We start from the raw sequence: 22,135 nt of genomic DNA on the forward strand, positions 1-22,135 counted from the left end.
TTGCCTTATATGCACCAAAAAGACACTATTTCCCAATGTCGCCTTCATCTCCCACTGTTTTAAGTTTTATTGAATTTAGAAAAGAAGAATGCCAATGCAGCTTTCAAGCAGGACTTATTGCTTATTATTTTTCTTGGCAATTCTTAAGTAAAAGTGGTTTGATTTTTAGCCATCACTAAAGATTGAACTGTAGAGTTGCAACTAAATTGTGGCTAACTATGTTTTTCAAAGGAAAAAGTAAACGCTATCCTCAGATGAGCATTAAAGCTGTTATCTATTATATAGGCTGCCACCCTCCAAACCTTCACATAAACCAAATCATCCGCTGACATTTCCGCCACCTCCAAAAAGACCCCACCACCAGGGATATATTTCCCTCCCCACCCCTTTCCGCTTCCGCAAAGACCGTTCCCTCCGTGACTACCTGGTCAGGTCCACGCCCTCCTACAACCCACCCTCCCATCCTGGCACTTTCCCCTGCCACAGCAGGAACTGTAAAACCTGTGCCCACACCACCTCCTTCACCTCTATCCAAGGCCCTAAAGGATCCTTCCGCATCCATCAAAGTTTTACCTGCACATCCACTAATATCATTTATTGTATCCGTTGCTCTCGATGCGGTCTCCTCTACATTGAGGAGACTGGGTGCCTCCTAGCAGAGTGCTTTAGGGAACATCTCCGGGACACCTGCACCAATCAACCACACCGCCCCATGGCCCAACATTTCAATTCCCCTTCCCACTCTGCCAAGGACATGGAGGTCCTGGGCCTCCTTCACCGCCGCTCCCTCACCATCAGACGCCTGGAGGAAGAACGCCTCATCTTTTGCCTCGAAACACTTCAACCCTAGGGCATCAATGTGGACTTCACCAGTTTCCTCATTTCCCCTTCCCCCACCTCACCCTAGTTCCAAACATCCAGCTCAGCACTGTCCCCATGACTTGTCCGACCTGTCTAGCGACGTCGATTTCGCTGCACTTTGGATGCTGCCTGAACTGCTGTGCTCTTCCAGCACCACTGATCCAGAATCCATTCAGCTCCTTAAACCAATTCCACTACTCAAGATCATGGCTGAGCTGTGGCCTAACTCTAAATACCAGCCTTTGGCACACATCCCTTTAATACCTTTGCTACCCAAAATTTTATCTCCAATTTAAAATCGACAACTGATCTAACATCTACTGCCATTGTGGAGGAGAGTTCTAAATGTCTGCTGAATTTTGTGTGTAGAAGTGCTCCTTAACATGTTTCTGATTAGTTTGGCCCTAATTCTATGACTCTGCCTCCTCGTTCTAAAGTTCCAAACCAGTAGAAATAGTTTATCGTTATCTCCCCGTTAATATCTTGAAAACTTGGATCAGATCACCCCATTAACCTTTGAAATTCTAGACCAAAAAGGTTTGGTTTGTAGAATCCTTCCTCGGACTTAACCCCTGAAGTCCGGTAGCATGTTTCCATTGTCTATTATTGTGTAGAGACTGTAGAAACCTATCAAACACTCTTTTTAAGCAGTCGGCTGCTAAAACAAACATCTCCAATACTGTTTGATTCCTGTCGATTTAATGTCTGTAACAAGTTATGTGTTTACACCAAAGTAATTTGTTATTAACTTTAGTTTTATGGGTGAGTAGAGTGTTTGTTGCTCACAGTTTTTCTGTTTCTTGCAATCTTATGACTCTTGCCTCTTGTTTAATGTAACACTTGTACACCAAACCTATTCGTTTGTAATCTGCTCTGGCTTTTCTTTGTTAGTTTATAGGTAAATGTGTTAATCCTCTGTTTGTCAGAAATGTTATCAAACAGCCATTCTGTAAATTACTTGAAGCATGCTAGAATTCTTTCCTATTTCCTATCTACTGGTAAATACAGCAATAATGTATTGAAGTAATATAGTGTTTACTTCAGTCTTTCCTTATTTATGAAAATATTCTATAAACAGAAGTGGCTGTAATAATTTCAACTTTTGATATTTATAATTTTGTATCATGATAGATACAGAATCATATAATTTTACAGTCCAAAAGGAGGCCATTCAACCCATGTCCATACGGTCTCCTGCGCAGATACCCAGCTATTCCTGTTCTCCAGCCTATCGCTGTAGCCCTCTAAATTTGTCACTTTCAAATATATATCCTGCTGTCTTTTGAAAGCATCCATAGAATCTGCTTTCACCACACTCAGTGCATTCCAATCCCTGACAACTGAGTAAAGAAGTTACTCCTCATCTCACCCCTAGCTTTTGCTGATAATCTTGAAATTATGACCCTTAGTTACTGACATATCAACTAGTGGAAACAGAATATTCATCTTTACACTAAGGTTTCCTCTTAATCATCTCTGAAGAGATAAAGATCTCTGAAGGGTAAGAGCAATTTCTTTAATCTTTCCTTGTGTCTAAAATCCTTCATTCCGGGTGTTATTCTAGGAAACGCACAAGAAATGCTGGAAATCACAGCAGATCAGGCAGCATTTGTGGAGAGAGTAAGCTAACGTTTGAGTCTGGATGACTCTTCATCAGAATCATCAAGATTTGAAATGTTAGCTTACTCTCCATTAATGTTGCCCGGTCTGTAATTTCCATTTTTTATTTCAGTACAGATTCCAGCATCTAGTAGTTTGCTCCTACGTCATTTTAATAAATCTCCTTTGCACTCTCTATAGGACTGTAACATCCCTTCTTAAATAAAACGTTTAGACAGAACACAATACTCCAAATGGGGTCTGACCAATTATTTGTAGAAGTGTAGTGTTACTTCCTTTTTCACTCTATGCTTCTGTTTATAAACCCAAGGATCCTATAAGCTGCTTTAACAACTATTTCAGCCTGCCTGGCCACCTTCAGAGAATTATGCGCTGAGGTTCTTCTGCTCCTGTAGTCCTCTCAAAGTAGTACCAATGAGCCTACATTGTATCTCTAAGTTTCTTCTACCAAAATGCACTTGTCAGCATTGAAATTCATCTGCTCGGTGTCTGCCCATTTAGCCAAATTGCCACTATTGCTCTGAAGTTCCTCTGTGTTATCCACGCAATTCACTATTCTCCTTACTTGGTTTCAGATACAAATTCAAAGATTTTGCCCTCAACACCCATTTATACATGGTTTATAATCGAAAAATCAGAGGTCCCAACACTAATCCCTAGGTAACATTAGTTTCAACTCTTCTCCGGTCTCAGAAACCCTCTATTTCTTATCTTTTAGCCAAACTTTGATCCATGCTGCCAAGAACCCATCAATCCACTGAAGATATACGTACACATATCAGTGTTTCCTACAGTTAGTCATCCAGCAAGGAAACAGACCCTTCAGTCCAAGCAGTCTGTGCCAAACATAATCCCAAACTAGACTAGTCCCATCTGCCATATTATTTCAGAAGAGGCCTCACTTATGTCCTGTACAACCTCAACATAACATCCCAACTCCTATGCTCAGAGGACTAAACAATGAAGGCAAGCATGCCAAATGTCTTTTTTAACCATTCTGTTTATATGTGATGCAACCTTTAAAGAAATATGTACCTGCTGCCCTAGATCCCTCTGTTCAACAACACTACCCAAGGTGCTACGATTAATTGCATAAGGAGAAAGTGAGGACTGCGGATGCTGAAGATCAGAGTTGAAAAGTGATGGAAAAGACTGCAGGTCAGGCAGCATTCGAGGAGCAGGAGAATCCATGTTTTGGGAATAAGTCCTTTGTCAGGAATGTATTTAAAGTAATGTGAATTGTATACCTTTGTTTGTTGTACCAAAATACAATGCCTCGCATTTATCCACATTGAACTCCGTCTGCCATTTTTCAGCCCATTGACCCATTTGATCAAAATCCTCTTGTAATCCTAGAAAAATTCCTTCACTGTCTACTATGCCACCAATTTTGGTGTCATCCACAAACTTCTAAATGCTCACACCAATTTTCATTGGCAGGTTTAAGATTACTTCTAAATTAATTTCAAGAGAACTTGTTAAGTAATAACATTTTGTGAAAACCATTGCCTAGATTTCATATGTTTTAAAATAATAATTATTCAGCTATCTATATAATACTCATGGAGTCCACTTAGATTCCAGTAGAAAGTTGACTTGTAATGAAATATTTAATGAAGTTGCTTAACTGGTTTTATTTGACATGATTTGCATTATTACCTAATATGGAAAAAAGATTAAGCAATACATTTTCTCTTTGATTTATATTTGTATCTTTCTTTATGTTTCTAGTTTTTTTTAAAAAAAAACCTTTACCTGCAATTTTTGCGATTTCTTACCCTAATCCCATTCAATTACATTCACCATGCTTTGACAGTCTTTATCAACTTGTGAAATAATGCATTATTTTCCACTTTTAAATATTACACAATCTTGCCGTCACCAACATAAACCAAGGGCGCGTTTCGCCAAGCACCTCAGCCGGCCTCACATGGGCCGACCTGACCTACCAGCCATCGCCCATTTCAATTCCCTTTCCCATTCCCTCTCCAACATGACCATCCTCGGTCTCCTTCATTGCCACAGTAAATCAGATTGCAAATTGGAGGAGCAACATCTCATCTTCTGCCTGGACAGCCTTCAGCCCGGAGGATTCAACATTGAGTTCTCCAATATCAAATAACCAACCAGGCCGTACTCTCAATCTGTGTTCACCTATTCCTACCTCATCCTCCACTCTAAACCCTCCCCAAGTCTCCCCTTTACCTGCAGCTCCCCTTACCTCCACTCCCAGTCCTGAAGAAGGGTCACACCCAAAACATTGACTTCTCCACCTCCTGATGCTGTCTGGCCTGCTGTGTTCTTCCAGCCTCCTACTTGTCTACAAACACAGTGGGGCAGAACACTATATTGGGCTTATATATACACTCCCCAAACTGTGATACTAATGTTGGGATAGGCATTAAGCAGTGGATTAGAAATGCAAGAAATAAAAGTAAAGCCTAATTATGGGCAACTTAAATCTGCGTCTCTGTCTGCATACTGTTTGGCTAATCAAATCAGTGACAGTGTTGGAGAGGAAGAGTTCCTTGAGTGTGTTTGAGTTGGTTTTCTGCATCAGTACATTGAGGAACTAGAAACTATGCTGTCCTGAACTAGATATTGTATAATGAGAAAGGAATAATTGGCAGTCTTGCTGTGCAAGGCTCCTTGGGGGAAGAGTGACCATAATATATAGAACTCTTCATTAAGGTGGAGAATGATGTAGTTGAGCTGAAAATGTGTTGCTGGTTAAAGCGCAGCAGGTCAGGCAGCATCCAAGGAACAGGAAATTCAACGTTTCGGGCATGAGCCCTTCCTGAAGAAGGGCTCATGCCCGAAACGTCGAATTTCCTATTCCTTGGATGCTGCCTGACCTGCTGCGTTTTAACCAGCAACACGTTTTCAGCTCTGATCTCCAGCATCTGCAGTCCTCACTTTTTACTCAATGATGTAGTTGATTCTGAAACTTGGGTCCTGAATCAAAATAAAGATTTTTTGAGGTGCAAACTCATGATATGTTGGGAAACATTATTTAAAGGGATAATGACTGCATTTTTAAAAATATGCGGAGGAACTGGAAAGACTATTCATTTCTGTCTGGCACATAAAATGGGGATAGTGGCCTAACCATGGATAATAAGTTCAGGATGGTGTTAGATCCAAAGTGCAGGTTGAATTTCAAAGAGGAGGTGGAGGATGGGATTGATCAAGAGGAGGGAAATAGAGTACTAAAGTAAGCTTATGGAGAACAAACTGACTGGAAAAGCTTCTATAGGTATGTGAAAAAATGATTGGGGAAGGCAAATGTAGGTCCTTAACTCCTCTTATTTAGGAAAGTAACAATGGGGAACGAAGAGATGGCAGACCAGTGAAGTACATATTTTGATTCTGCCTTCACCTAAGGAAGTGGCCCAAGAAATAGTGGATGCAGTGCTGATTGTCCTTCAATGTTCTTTAGAATCTGGAAAGGTACTATAGATTCGAAAGTAACCCCACTATTTTAAAAAGACCCGTTGACAGAATAAAGCGAATTATACTCCAGTTAGCATGACATCAGTAATGGGGAAAATGGTGGAGTCCATGACAATGGCACCTGGGTGATCTTGTATTCCAGTCACTGGAAGTAAATGTGTGGGTGCATCAGCCAGTGAAAGAGGCAAATGGTATGTGGATTCTGTGCTGCACTTATACACATCCTTGGTGAGACCACGTCTTGAGTATTGTTTGCAATTTTGATCTCCTTGTTTAAGGAAGGACGTTTTTGCTTTGAGGGAGTACAGCTAAAATTTACCAGACTGATTCCTGGGTTGGCAGGATTGATGAATGAAGAGAGACTGTATTGATATTCACTGCAGTTTAAAAGAATTTGTTGGCATTGGGGGAATCTCAGAAACGTATGAAACTGTAACAGGACAGATGGTAAACACAGGAAGGATATTCCTGACTGCGGATTACAGAAGTAGGGGTCACAGTTTAAGGATATGGGTTGTACCACTGAGGACTGATTAGGGAGAATATTTTCACCCAGCGTGCGGCGGGTCTGTGAAATTCTCTGCCACAGAAAACAGTTACAGCTAAAATATTGAATTTTTCCAAGGACTAAAAGGATTAAAGGTGTGAGGACAGTGGAAGTAGGGTACTGGTTTGGTAGATCAATCATGATCACAATGAGCTGCAGAGCAGGCTTGAAAGGCTGAATGACTTACTTCAGTTCCTACTTTGTGTTTGTATTAATTTTCTTTCTTTGACTGCTTCCTGCATATACTGAATAATGCTGGGTGTGACAGCTCTCCAGCTGCCTGTCTTGATAACTCTTTGTAAATTAATTGAAGTGGTTTGTGGTGTTGGAGGAGTCAAATAGACTGTATTGTCAGAGTATAATCTATGAACAGATTTCTAACGAGGTTAGGAGCAAATTGATGTTCATTGGCTGACGTTTTTAAAAAAGTCAATCAATCCAACTTAATTCATAGATTCTTTTATATGTGTCCCATTTATTATGTTTTCTGTGCAGATTATTTTGAAACTACAATGAGACTTCCTGATTTTTTGCCCTTTTTCTAAACACTTACGAAATACTGGGTGCCTGTAATTTACCTATTTGAATATAAAACCATGCCAAGTTACCATTTAACATTTATGAAAGTAGGAACCAGTTTTTATGTCAACTCATGGACAGTAAAACAAAATGTCTTATTAATTTGAACTCTTGCTTTTTTTTTCCCTGTTTGTTTGATCTCAGTTTGTCAAATTATTTACGTATTGGATTTAGTGGTAATTAATGAACCAAATATTGTTTAGTAAGGGGACGTCTTGCACATAGGGAACATCCTGTGAACAGTAAACATATATGACTGCGGTAAATGCAGATATTTGAAAGGAAGAAAAGTGAGTCATGAACTAAGAAAGAAAGAATGAGATGTAAACTGAAAGGCTGGATGGGAATTGTTAACCAGTAACCCTATAAACAGGTGGCACCTGAGGAAGATAATTGGTACTATATGAAACTAGTGCATTGCCCAGAAAGCCATGTACTTAACTATTGCATAGCTAAGTTGAGAGTGTGTTGCTGGAAAAGCACAGCAGGTCAGGCAGCATCCGAGGAGCAGGAAAATCGATCGTTTCGGGCCAGATTCCTGATGAAGGGCTCCAGCCTGAAACAGTCGATTTTCCTGCTTCTCGGATGCTGCCTGACCTGCCATGCTTTTCCAGCAACACACGCTCAACTCTAATCTCCAGCATCTGCATACGTCACTGACTGCTGTTGCATACCTAAACAAACACTCAACAAATATGATAACAAGAGACTTGCAGCAGTGCAAAGTAGAATTCAATAAATTGAGATAGCTATTAAAGAGAAACAACAGAAGATGAAATGTGAAACTACAATCACTGTTCAAAAAAGCAAATGAAGTATCATAGTTTGCATTAAATTTCCAAGAAGCTGTTAATGTACTGCATGTCAATTATAAGTTAAAATGATCTTGCTTTTATTTGTGTTACATTTTAAGCAGGAGCATATCGTAGTCAGAGAGATATACAGCATGGAAACAGATCCTTCGGTGCAACTCGTCCATGCCAACCAGATATCCTAACCTAATCTAGCCCCGTTTGCCAGCACTTGACCCATATCCCGCTAAACTCTTCCTATTCATATACCCATCCAGGTGCCTTTTAAATGCTGTAATTGTACTAGCCTCCACCACTTCCTCTGGCAGCTCATTCCATACGCACATCACCCTCTGAGAAAATGTTGCCGTTTAGGCGCCTTTTATGTCTTTCCCCTCTCACCTTAAACCTATGCTCTCTGGTTCTGGACTTCCCCACCCCAGGGAAAAGATTTTGTCTGTTTAGTGTATCCATGCCCCTCATGATTTTATAAACCTCAGTAAGGTCACCCCTCAGCCTCCAACGCTCCAAGGAAAACAGCCCCAGCCTATTCAACCTCCCCCTATAGCTCAAATCCTCCAACCCTGGCAACATCCTTGTAAATCTTTTCTGAACCCTTTCAAGTTTTACAACATCCTTCTGATAGGAAGGATGACAAAATTGCACGCAATATTCCAAATGTGGCCTTACCAATGTCCCATAAAATCGCACCATGACCTCCCAGCTTCTATACTCAATATTCTGACCAATAAAGGAAAGCAAACCAAATGCTGCCTTTACTATCCTATCTACCTGTGACTCTACTTTCAAGGAACTATCAAACCACACTCGAAGGACTCTTTGTTCAGTAGCACTCCCTAGGGCCTTACCATGAAGTGGATAAGTCCTGCTCTGATTACTTTTCCAAAATGCAGAACCTTTCATTTATTCAAATTAAACTCCATCTGCTACGCCTCAGTCCATTGGCCCATCTGATCAAGATCCCGTTGTATTGTGAGGTAACCTCCTTCGCTGTCCACTACACCTCCAATTTTGGTGTAATCTGCAAACTTACTAACTATACCTCCTATGTTCACATCTAAATCATTAATAATAAATGACAAAAAGCAGTGGACCCAACACTGATCCTTGTAGCACACCCCTAATCACAGGCCTTCAATCTGAAAAACAAACCAGCACCACCCTCTGTCTTCTACCTTTGAGGCAGTTTGTATCCACATGGCTAGCTCTCCCTTTATTCCATGAGATCTAACCTTGCTACCCAGTCTTCCTTGAGGAACCTTGTCAAATACCTTACTGTTTCATAGAGATCACATCTACTGCTCTGACCTCATCAATCCTCTTAGTTACTACTCCAAAAAAACCTCAATCAAGTTTGAGAGACATGATTTCCCACACACACAGCCATGCTGACTATCCCTAATTAGTCCTTGCCTTTCCAAATACATGTAAATACTGTCCCTCAGGATTCCCTCCAACAACTTGCCGACCACCTACATCAGGCTCACCGGTCTACAGTTCCCTGGCTTTTCCTTACCACCTTTCTTAAACAGTGGCACCACGTCAGCCACTTCTGGCACCTCATCTGTGACTATCAATGATACAATATCATAGTAAGAGGCCCAACAATCACCTCTCTAGCTTCCCACAGAGTTCTAGGGTACACCTGATCAGATACTGGGGATTTAATGTGAAGAATACCTTAAATAGTATAATTATATTCAGAAAGCATTTGAATGTGAGGTTGAAGTCACCAGGAACGTTATTCCATACCCATAATGTGGTTCAGAAATTTTTTGAAAGTCTGATAGACTGAGTGTAGGAGGTAAGAAACTTCTAGATAGGAATTCACAATTCCGAAGTGCTGAGGAAAAACTGAGGGTATGCAATCCATAGTAAAATTGAAGACTTGAAAATGGTTGCAGTTGGATAAAGATTTGAGGAAGTTGATATGAATTGAGAAGAGACCAAAGAAGCAAACTTATGCTGAACTAGCCAGAAGTGAGTGACAAATATTTCAGTTGAAAGCAGAATACATAGTTTGCCGGCAAAGATCAACTCTAAGTAATTTGCTTAAAATCTGCTATTTCAGACTTTGTCATTATCATAAAGTTATAGAGCTATACGATATGGAAATAGATCCTTCAGTCCAACTCATCCAGGCCAACCAGATATCCTAACCTAATCTAGTCATGTTTGCCAGCATTTGGCCCATATCTTTCTTATTCATATACTCCTCCAGATGGCTTTTAAATGTAATTGTACCAGCCTCCACCACTTCTTCTGGCAGCTCATTCCATACACATGCTACTTTCTGCATGTAAAACATCCCTTTTGAATCTTTCACCTCCCACCTTAAACCTATGCTGTCTGATTTTGGACTTGTCTATTTATCCTATCCATGCCGCTCATGATTTTGTAAACCTCTATAAGGTACCCCTCAGCTTTCGCTGCTCCAGGGAAAACAGCCCTAGCCATATCGTAGATATCATCAAATCCCTACAGTGTGGAAACAGGCCATTAGGCCCAACAAGTCCACACCGTCCCTCTGAAGAATATCCCACCCAGACCCAGTGCCCTACTCTAGTATTCTACATTTACTCTGACTAATGCAACTAACCTACTTGTCCCTAAACACTGTGGATAATTTAGCATTGCCAATCCACCTAACCTGCACATCTTTGGATTGTGGGAGGAAACCAGAGCACCTGAAGGAAATCCACGCAGACATTGGGAGAACCATAAAGACAGTCACCCCTGACCATACAATTAAGTATGTAACTCCTGCCCTGATTTGCCTTCCTAGGACATAGCACCTCACATATTGATGACATACATGATGGCAATAAATGATTTCCTGTTTGACAGTGTTCAAGCAAGATCATCAGAGAAGTAACCACACTTGTTCGCTTTCTTTTCCTTCTTCTTTGGATAGGTGGTATGTAGTTGAATTAAACAAGCAAATGTTTAGCAAGGTGAGGCTTTGTTTTCAAAAACAATTAAAAATTGTTAATTTCAAAGGCTCACTTCTGCATATCTGGAGCACTGGAAGTATTGTTACATACTAATCCTAACACACTGTTATTTAACTGCTAACCAAGCAAATATCTACTCTGACACTATGATGGCACTGAGATTGTGTAATATAATGTTGATCTTCTAACATGCAAGTTACTCAGTTCAAAACCGAACAGAACCGTCACTAAAGTTTTGGCATCACGGTATTAGCAGCAAGATCTGAGATCACTTTGGACTGTGCAACTGGAGTCATGTATTTGAGTAATTGCACAACAGATCAATTGAAAGTCCCAAAGTCATCTTGTTACGACACGAGGTAAACGCTCCTGCTTAATTTAAAACACAGAAAACACAAGATTTATCCCGTGTCTGTAATCTGTAAAGATTAGAGTGACCAATAACTATGTAAAATAAAAATTAAAAACTTAATTTCTTAAAGTATAACAGAGAATAATTAATTAACCACTATTTACAATTTCTTTCTCTAACCTATCTTCTACCTTCCCTTCTATAATACTAGTCTGATAAGACTCCCAATTAAGATTTACAACACAACACTTGTTATCTCAAAACCAGGCAGCTGTAGGTCCTTGTCTTCGGATCTTCCAGTGTCATCTTTTCTCCTTGTTAGGAATTTCTGCATCACAGGTTATTGATATAGACCTCCTAATAGCAAGAAATTGAGAAACCGGTTTGTAAAGAGATCTCACTTATCTGTAAGTATAATAGGGTGGTTATGGTAGGGGATTTTAACTTTCCATACATAAACTGGGACTGCCATAGTGTTAAGGGTTTACATGGAAGAATTTTAAGCGTGTATAAGAAAATTTTCTGATTCAGTCTATGGATGTACCTACTACAGAAAGTGCAAAACTTGACCTACCCTTAGGAAATAAGGCAGGGCAGATGACAGGTGTCAGTGGCGGAGCACTTTGGGGACAGTGACCATTATTCTATTAGCTTTCAAATAGTGATGGAAAAAGATAGATCAGATCTAAAAGCTGAAGTTCTAAATTGGAGGAAAACTGATTTTGACGGTATTAGGCAAGAACTTTCAAAAGCTGATTGGGGGCAGATGTTCACAGGTAAATGGGAAGTCTTCAAAAATGAGATAACGAGAATCCAGAGACAAGTGGGTGAAATGAAAGGCTGGTTAAGTGTAGGGAATGCTGGATGATTAAAGAAATTGAGGTGTTGGTTAAGAAAAAGGAGGAAGCATATGTCGGATATGGACAGGATAGATCGAGTGAATCCTTAGAAGAGTATAAAGACAGTAGGAGTATACTTAAGAGGGAAATCAGGAGGGCAAAAAGGGGACGTGAGATAGCTTTGGCGAATAGAATTAAGGAGAATCCAAAAGATTTTTACAAATACATTAAGGACAAAAGGGTAATTAGGGAGCGAATAGGGCCCCTCAAAGATCAGCAAGGTGGTCTTTGTGTGGAGCTGCAGAAGATGGGGCAGATACTAAATGATGATTTTGCATCAATGTTTTACTGTCAAGAAGGACGTGGAACATATAGAATGTAGGGAAATAGAAGGTGACATCTTGAAAAATGTCCATATTACAGAGGAGGAGGGCTGGATGTCTTGAACTGCATAAAAGTGGATAAATCCCCAGGACCTGATCAGGTGTACCCTAGAACTCTGTGGGAAGCTAGGGAAGTGATTGTTGGGCCCCTTGCTGAGATATTTGTATCATCAATAATCACAAATGAGGTCCCGGAAGACTGGATGTTGACTAATGTGGTGCCACTGTTTAGGAAAGGTGGTAAGGACAAGCCAGGGAACTATAGACCAGTTAGTCTGACATCGGTGGTGAGCAAGTTGTTGGAGTGACTCCTGAGGGACAGGATGTACATGTATTTGGAAAGGCAAGTGGGAAATCATGTCTCTCAAACTTGATTGAGTTTTTTTGAAGAAGTAATAGAGAGGATTGATGAGGGCAGGGAGGTGCATGTGATCTATATGGACTTCAGTAAGGCATTTGACAAAGTTGCTCATGGGAGTGTGGTTAGTAAGATTAGATCTCATGGAATACAGGGAGAAGTAGCCACTTGGATACAGAACTGGCTCAAAGGTAGGAGACAGAGGGTGGTGGTGGAGGGTTGTTTTTCGGACTAGAGGCCTGTGACTAGTGGAGTGCCACAAAAATCAGTGCTGGATCCTCTACTTTTTGTCATTTATATAAATGATTTGGATGTGAACATAAGAGGTACAGTTAGTAAGTATGCAAATGACACTAAAATTGGAGGTGTAGTGGACAACCTCTGGTTACAATGGGATCTCGATCAGATTGGCCAATGGGCTGAGGAATGTCAGATGGAGTTTAATTTAGATAAATGAGATGTGCTGCATTTTGGGAAAGCAAATCTGAGCAGGACTTATACACTAAATGGTAAGGCCCAAGGGAGTGTTGCTGAGCAAAGAGAACTTGGAGTGCAGTTACGTAGCTCCTTGAAAGTGGAGTCGCAGGTAGACAGAATAGTGAAGACGACGTTTGGTATGCTTTCCTTTATTGGTCAGTGTACAGGAGTTGGGGGGGGTCATGTTGCGGCTGTACAGGACATTGGTTAGGCCACTTTGTAAAAAAAAACTTCAATAGAGAACTTGCTGCTTTTCTCAGAAAATCAATTTATTTGGGTGGTATCCAAAATGATTTGGATTTTGCCCGTCAGGGTAGGATAATTGTCTCAATTGTGAGGATGTATGCTAAGCATTTATGTCTTTACTCTTCGCAAATACTGATGAAGATAGTGTAAATTTCCAGCATTTCATAACTTGTTTCAGATTTCTAACAGTTTTTTTTAGTGTCTAGTTAGCTGTGAATTGGGCATTATTAGAGGTTATTTAACCTTAATGTTTTTTGTTACCTTTGCTTCAAGAAAAGTCTTTGTTTTTTAAGCTTTAAACTGACAACGTGACCAGGAGCAAATATTGGCACGAGTGAATCTGGTGACAATTAGGAATGGCAAATCGGGGAGGCACAGCGCGACCCAATGGACCAGCTGCTGCTAACAAAATTTGCCAGTTCAAGCTTGTTCTACTTGGAGAGTCTGCTGTTGGCAAATCTAGTTTAGTTCTCCGTTTTGTGAAGGGGCAGTTCCATGAATATCAAGAAAGTACTATTGGTGGTAAGTTTTACTTTAATGGGCATTTAGTTAAAGGCCTTGGTGTAATTGTATTGAATTAACATTTTTTTCAGTGCTAATCAGTGTATTGTGTACTGTACATCGATTTTTTTTTTGTCCCCTTCACAAATTAACATCTCCACACTGTTTTCAGAAAGAAGAATGAGGAAGAAAGTAGATCTTTGTATTTTAAACTTATTACCAGCATGATGGTCATAAATAAGTTCTCGTTTGAACAGTTTCCGAGCCAAGATCATCAGAGGAATAATCACACTCGTTCACTTTCTCTTTATCTCTCCATTTTTTTTTAATGTGGGTGATATGGAGTAGAATTGAGCAAGCTATGTGACCATATTAAAGGGACATAGAGTCATAGAGATGTACAACATGGAAGCAGACCAGACTTCCGAACCCAATCTAGTCCCATCTGCCAGCACTTGGCCTATATCCCTCTAAACTCTTCCTATTCCTATACCCATCCAAATACCTTTTAAATTTTGCAATTGTACCATCCTCCACCACTTGTTCTGGCAGCTCAATCCATACACATATCACACTCTGTATGAAAACGCTGTCCCTTAGGTCTCTTTTATATCTTTTCCCTCTCGCCTTAAACCTATGCCCTCTAGTTTTGGACTCCCTGACCCCAGGGAAAAGTCTGTCTATTTATCCTATCCATGCCCCTCATAATTTTGTAAACCTCTATAAGGTCACACCTCAGCCTCTGAATCTCCAGGGAAAAAAGCCCCTGTCTAATCAGCCTCTCCCTATAGCTCAAATCCTCCAACCCTGGCAACATCTTGAAAATATTTTCTGAACCCTTTCAAGATTCACAACATTCTGATAGGAAGGAGACCAGAATTGCACGCAATATTCCAACAGTGGCCTAACCAGTGTCCTGTACAGTCGCAATATGACCTCCCAACTCCTGTACTCAATACTCTGACCAATAAAGGAAAGCATACCAAACACCGCTTTCACTATCCTATCTACCTGCAACTCCACTTCCAAGGAGCTATGAATCTGCACTCCAAGGTCTCTTTGTTCAGTAACACTCCCTAGACCTTACCATTATATGTATAAGTCCTGCTAAGATTGCTTAAGATATTTGAAGGATACTTGCGTTCTCTTGGAGGCACTGCAGCATTAACATTAATGACTGCGAAGAACTTGTTGCCATGTGTCCAAAGTTGCAACCACCTGTCTGTCTTGCTTCATCACGCGTTGAAATGATGAGGCAGAGCAGTGGCAGGAAAACAAAGAAAAAGTAAATCCTGCACTCTAGATCCTACTACCTCATAGGCTGTTGTGCTGTACATGCCCAAGAATGTACAAGTTAAGACTATGCCTCTTCAGTCACATGGAGATCCATGGCAGAATCTCTTGACCCTTAACATACAACATTCTCTGGTTGAAGGACAGCCAACAACTATGATTTAAAATAGGCTGGTGGAGATGCTGTGTGGGGGTGTGTGTATACATATATGAAAAGGATTAAAAAGTTTTTTTTAAAAATAAACAAAACTGAGGATCCTCTAATAGTGGTTTTCAATGTAGTTTGAAGCCATCAGTATGAAATAGTCACCAAAAAAAAGTGTAGAGAATTCAGAAGACAAACATGTTTACTCAAAGAATAATGAGAATATGAAACTTGCAAACAAGGAGTGGTTAAGCGATTTATATACACGCATTTTAAAGGAAGCTGGACAAGCCTTTGAGGGAGGAGAGAATTAATAGTCAGTGGTAGGTTTACATGAGGAAGATGGGAAGTAGTATGTGAAATATAAGTACCACTGTAGACTTGTTGAACCAGATGGCCTGTTTCTGTTCTGAGTGCTCACAAGTATTGATATAATTGTTGGAAGTGGTTTTAAAAACACCATGCGTGTTCCTGGATGCTGTGAAACTGCAAACTTTTAGTTATAATTGCAATCTGTCAATAATTATTGATAACACATGTGGGACATTCGCACCAATAATGGGGCTGTAGGCAGGACTTTAAACTAAATGGGGAGTGGAGTGGAGGAGGTTGTTATCAGGAGTGGTTATTAAACTGCTCAGCACAGACACAAATAGGACCGTGTGTTTGGAAAGGGTTAGCAATCAAACTTCAAGCTCACTGGACAAACTAATGACATTGAGAAGAGTGGTTAATACAGGCATGTAAGGTGTTCTATCTAAATGTACAAAGTATAAGGAGTAAGGTAAATGAGCTTGTGGCACAGATTAAAATTGACAGATATGACGTGGTGCGCATTGTGGAGACGTGGCTGCAAGGGAATCAGGATTGCAGAATGTTCAAGGATATGCATCCGATTGAAATGATAAGCAGATAGGGTGGGGTTGCCGTCTTATTAAGAAATGAAATTAAATCAATCATAAATGAAATGTGTTAGATGCTGAAGAATCTGTGTGGGTAGAATTGAGGAACTGTGAAGGTTCAACAAAAATCCATAGGTGGAGTTATGTACAGGCGTCCAAACGGTATTCAGGAGCTGGGATGCGAGGTACACCAGGAGATAGAAAAGATGTATAGGAAAGACAAACTTACAATACTCATGAGGGATTTCAGTATGCAGGTAGACTGGGAAAATAAAGTTGCGAGTGGATTTCAAGAAAAGGAATTTTTGGAATGCCTGCGAGATGGCTGTTTGGAACAGCTTGTGGTGAAGTCCACTAGGGAACAGGCAATACTGATTTAGTCTTGTGCAATGAGGCAGACTTGATAAGAGAGCTTAAAGTGTAGGAAGCCTTATGAGGCAGTGAACATAATATGATTGAATTTACTCTGCAGTTTGAAAGGGATAAGATAGAATCCGAGGTAACGGTATAAAGGCAACTACAGAGGCATGAGCTGAGTAGAATTGACTAGGAGAGAGTCTAGCAAGAAAGACAGTGGAACATTAATGGCAGGAGTTTCTGGGAGTAATTCAGGAGACACAGCAGAGATTCATCCTGAGGAAAACGAAGCATGGTAAAGGGAGGATGAGGCAACCATGACTGACTAGGAAAGTCAAAGATAGCATAAAAGCAAAAGAAAAAGCATATAATGTGGCAGAAGGTGGGAAACCAGAGGTTGGGAAGCTTAAAAAAACCAACAGAGGGCAACCAAACAAAAGGAGGGAGAAGGTTAAATATGAAGGTAAGCTAGCCAGTAATACAAAGGAAGACTGTAAGAGTTTCTTTATGTAAAGGGCAAAAGAGGACATTGAGCTGCTGGAAAATGATGCTGGAGAGATAGTGGAAAAGAATGAAATGGCTGAGGAACTGAATAATGACTTCGCATCAGTTTTCACAGTGGAAGACATGGGTAATATCCCAAATATTGAAGAGAGTGAGGGGTCAGAGCTGAGTATGGTGCCTATTATCAAGGAGAAGGTTCTAGAAAAACTGAATGGCCTGAAGGTGGATAGATCACCTTGACCAGATGTACTACACCCCAGAGATCTAAGAGAGATCGTGGAGGTGTTCATGGTGATCTTTCACTAAAGGTTCCCTGATTTTACTAACATGACAGCCCTGTTTAAAAAGGGAATAAGGCAAAAGACGGAAATGTATAGACCAATTAACCTAACCTTGATCGTGAGTATGATTCTGGAATCCATTGTGAAGGTTGAGATTTCTGAATACTTGGAAATATATGGTAAAATAGGGCAAAGTCAGCATGGTTTCATCAAGTGGAAGTCATGCCTGACAAATCGCTAGAATGGGATATCTGGTCAGCATGGACAAGTTGGACCAAAAGGTCTGTTTCCATGCTGTACATCTCTATGACTCTAAGTAACGAGCAGTTTAGAACAAGGAGAGCCAATGGATGTTAACTACCTGGACTTCAAGAAGACCTTTTGACAAGGTGTCGCACAGGAGGCTACTGAGTAAGATAAGGGCCCATGGTGTTAGAGGCAAGGTGCTAGCATGCATAGAAGCTTGGCTGTCTGGCAGAAAGCAGATAGTGTGGATAAAAAGGTCATCTTCAGAATGGAAGCCAAGTGGGGTTAGGGCAACAATTTTTCACTTCATACGTTGATGATCTAGCTGAAGGAACTGAGGGCATTCTGGCTAACTTTGCAGACGATACAAACATAGAGGGACAGGTAGTACTGAGGAGGCAGGGAGGCTGCAGAAGGATTTGGATGGGTTAGGAGAATGGGCAAACAAGTGTCAGATGGAGTACAATGTGGGAAAGTGTGAGCTCATGCATGTTGGTAAGAAGAATAGAAGCATGAACTATTTTCTACATGGGAAGAAAGTTCAGAATTCTGAAATACAAAGGAACTTGGGAGTTCTCTTCCAGGGTTCTGTCAAGGTAAATTTGCAGGTTGAGTCAGTAGTTCAGAAGACAAGTGCAATAATGGCATTTATTTTGAGAGGACTTGAATATAAAAGCCAGGATGTACTTTTGAGGCTTTAAGGCTCTGGTCAGACCGTATTTGAAGTATTATGCACAGTTTTGGGCCCTATATATCAGGAAGGATGTGCTGGTCCTGGAGCATGTTCAGAGGAAGTTTACAAGAATTGTCCAAAGAATGAAAAGCTTGACATGTGAGGAACTTTTGAGGACTCTGGATTTGATGGAGTTTATGAGGGTGAAGGGGGAATCTAATTGCAAGTTAGAGTTATAAACGGCCTGAACAGAGTGGTAGGAGAGACTGGGACCCGAGGGCAAGGCCTTTAAGAACAGAGATAAGGAGAAATATTGTCTGCCAGGGAGTGGTGAATCTGTGGAATTTATTTTCACAGAAGGCTGTGGAGGCCACGTCATTGAGTATATTTAAGACTGAGATAGATGGGTTCTTGATTATCAAGGGGATCAAAGGTTATGGGGAGAAAGCGAGAGAATGGAGTTGAGAAGCTTATCAGCCATAATTGAATGCAGACTCAGTGGGCTGAATGGCCTGATTTCTGCTCCCATGTCTTATAGCCTTATTGATAAAATTCCAGTTTTCTTTGACTCATTGTCAGCAATGCCATGCAATTGATGTTATCTTCATTTTAAAAGTTACAAGTCTTTGTTTTCATCTGAAGACTTTACCTCAGTCTAAACATTTAGAAGTTAATATCTTCTGTGACTGAGTAGAATATTTTATTAGCAGCTTTTGAATCTTTGTAAATGATTGCTAAGGTCTGCTTTATAATGGTTACAATGTGAACCAACTGAAGGAATTGTTTTCCATTGATGCCACTGAAGAGGCAAAAGTAAATAAATACATTTTGCATACCCAGTTAATGTGCTACACTAATTATTTTGTAATGTACTATAAGGTTTTTGAATTCTTAGTTTTTAGGTTTAGTATTTTTTGGGGGGAAGCATTGGGTAAACAGGATAGTGCAACTTTGGTATTCTTTGACTAATATTTTAAAATGTTACCTACGTAATATGTGTCCTTATCAGAAACTCCGTAACATGCCGAGATCATGTGTCTGATAGCTACCCACCATGGTCCAAATATCTAGGTGCTAAACTCGAAGTAGCACAGAAGATTTGTAGTATTTGTTTGCTTGAACATGCATTTTGTAGCCCTTTATTTAAATGTTTATGGTTCTGCTAGCTATCTGTTTGTAGACTACCACTTAAACTGCAAAGGGATAAGCATAATTATTTCAATTTTATTTTTGTTTATTGAAAAAAAAATCTCTACAGTATCTGAGATTTGTAATGTGTAATTTTAGATATGTTGTGTAACTAAAAACTGTTGCATAAAGCTGTTCTAGTATAACTCAACCACTTGCATCTACCTAAATATCCTGTGCACAAAAAGCAATGGAAATGGAATCTGGTCAGTTATCACCCTATCACTCTTCTCTCAGTCAAAGTGTGATTTTTAACTCCAAGTGATAGAAGGATACGTTGACAGTGCTATCAAGCAGCATCTGCCAAGAAATAAGCTGCTTAACTGATCATTCTGGGTTACATCAGAGTCTTACATCATGGCAGCCCTTGGACCAAACATGGACTGAAGAGCTGACCTCCCAGAGGGCAGTATTTCACAGAGCACAACATTGAGTTTTACATGTTTTAAACCTGCCACCCTTTAGCCTCAAACTATGATCTCTCATTCTAAATTGCCCCACAAGGGGAAATATTGGTGTTTCATCAGATTTATCAGTCTTCCTCAGCATCTTATATCTTACTTAGATCTCCTGCCATTCTTTTAATATGTGGGTCCAAACTGCCCAATATCTCTTTATAAGATGAACCTTTCATCTCTGAAGTTAATCAAATGAACCTTCTCTGAATTATGTTTTATTTGCATGTTGACTTAAAAATGTTCAAACTTTCAGTTACATATAAACGTTGACCCGCTAACACATTATTTTGTTTTAGCTGCTTTCCTAACTCAGACTGTATGCTTGGATGACACGACTGTGAAGTTTGAAATATGGGATACAGCAGGGCAAGAAAGGTATCACAGCTTGGCCCCAATGTACTATCGAGGAGCACAGGCTGCCATAGTGGTATATGATATTACAAATGATGTAAGTAGAATTATACAATAGCTTTATACAGCTGCATTATTAATTCTATAAGTATTACAAAGTTGAATTGTTTCGAGTAAATGTACAAAATTTAAACAATTTCATTTCACCTGAAGGCACCAGTGTGCACCGTGCATTTTGATTAACTAATACAGCTTTCTGTCGATTGGATGAAGATATTAAAATGTTAATGATTCTTCATCTGTAATAAGGACCAAGCTTAGGAAAAGGTTTTTGTTGAACCATCTGTTAGTACTATCTATTAGAAGGGATTTTTAATTCATGGGCCTAGCAGGTTTGGTTTTGTTTTGAAAGGATTTTCCATTTAAGTCATTTGAGAATTTCTTTTCTTGACAGCTGTGACCCTTTTGAACTGTCTTACCCAGAAAGCAGTTTAGGCAAAGTCATTGAATATTTTTAATGCAGAGTTAGCTGGATTTTTGTCCAATAAAATAATCAAAAACTAATAGAGAAGGTGGAGTTGAAACCACAATGTGAACAGCTGCCATGATCTTGTTGAATAGTAGCAGAACAGGCTTGAGGAGCTGAGTAGTCACCTGCTCCTTGTTTAGGCATATGTCCACTATTCCTGACTTTTCTTCTCCTTCTACTTTTAGTTAAATTTTAATCTTATGATTTCAGTTCATTTTGTTAGTTTCATTTCCTCTTTCTACTCATACTCCATCACTGGTTTATTCAAGATTGTATTGGCGGAATTAATGTTTGAATATTTGGATATATTTTTCTGCTAAGGTAATTAAATATGTTGGAAATCTTTGCAGTTGGCTGTCAACCTTAAATTATTAAAGTTAGCAGATGTCTAATGATTTAAATACATTATTCTATAAAAATGTGCAGATGTGAGAAGTATGCTTCCTACATCCCCAAAGCTTCATGAGTATTGATGGATGTTTGCTTTGAATCTTGAGGTATTGAGCATCTAACTTTACAATTTTACTGTTTGTCTAATCTGGTATTTTTGAGCATCCACATAAGCAATTTTTGGTGTTTTGGAAATATTGTAAGTATAAATGTGCATTCTCATGTTCGAAACAACTTTCCTGTATCTGAATTGCTTATTTGTTCATGGAATGTGAGCATTACTGGTTACGCCAGCATTTATTCCCCTGTCCTTGAGAAGGTGTTGGTAAGCTGCCACCTTGAACTGTTGCAGTCCATGCAGTATGGGTCTACGCGCAGTGATGTTAGAGTGTTCCAGGATTTTGACCAGCCCCAGTGAAGAAATGTGATATATTTCCAAGTCAAGATGATGTATGACTTGGAGGGGAACTTGCAGGTAGGTCATAGTATTCTCATGTATCCTTCTAGAGGCAGAAGTCGCAGATTTGGAATGTTGCACTTTACCTTGGATTGTTGAAGTTTTTTCTCTTCTGACTGAGGTTTATTTTGGCTTCCTATCTGATTCCTTTGATTTAACGGTTGTATGGCATATGCAGATAATAACTTTGAATATTGTGTAGAAAAGCTCCACATGATTAAAGTCACTGGATAATTGTGGTGAGCTTATTTCTTCCATCCAGAAATTCAGTGTTACCAGTAGACCATCTGCAAACACATTTATTTTAAATATTTTGGATAATATTCCTGATATCAGTCCTAATTTTTTTCTCTTTTGCCAATTCTAAATTGTGATCCCT

The 22,135-nt window shown here is 39.8% G+C and overlaps 1 protein-coding gene across 4 annotated transcripts in view; it reads left to right on the top strand.

The window, feature by feature from the left end:
* LOC132815754 (ras-related protein Rab-5A) overlaps window positions 1–22,135 on the top strand; it is a 52,118-nt gene that overhangs the window by 16,312 nt on the left and 13,671 nt on the right. For 2 of the 4 annotated variants that reach the window (XM_060824901.1, XM_060824898.1), the window contains exons 2-3: window positions 13,775–14,003; window positions 20,326–20,477. In XM_060824901.1, the coding sequence (XP_060680884.1) occupies window positions 13,838–14,003; window positions 20,326–20,477 (318 nt within the window). In that variant the 5' untranslated portion in view covers window positions 13,775–13,837. Of the gene's footprint in view, window positions 1–3,528; window positions 3,640–13,754; window positions 14,004–20,325; window positions 20,478–22,135 lie in introns of those variants that run through there. The other 2 variants (XM_060824899.1, XM_060824900.1) reach the window with 2 other exon arrangements.

Source organism: Hemiscyllium ocellatum, chromosome 5 (genome assembly GCF_020745735.1).
Source record: "Hemiscyllium ocellatum isolate sHemOce1 chromosome 5, sHemOce1.pat.X.cur, whole genome shotgun sequence".
Lineage (NCBI taxonomy): Eukaryota > Metazoa > Chordata > Chondrichthyes > Orectolobiformes > Hemiscylliidae > Hemiscyllium > Hemiscyllium ocellatum.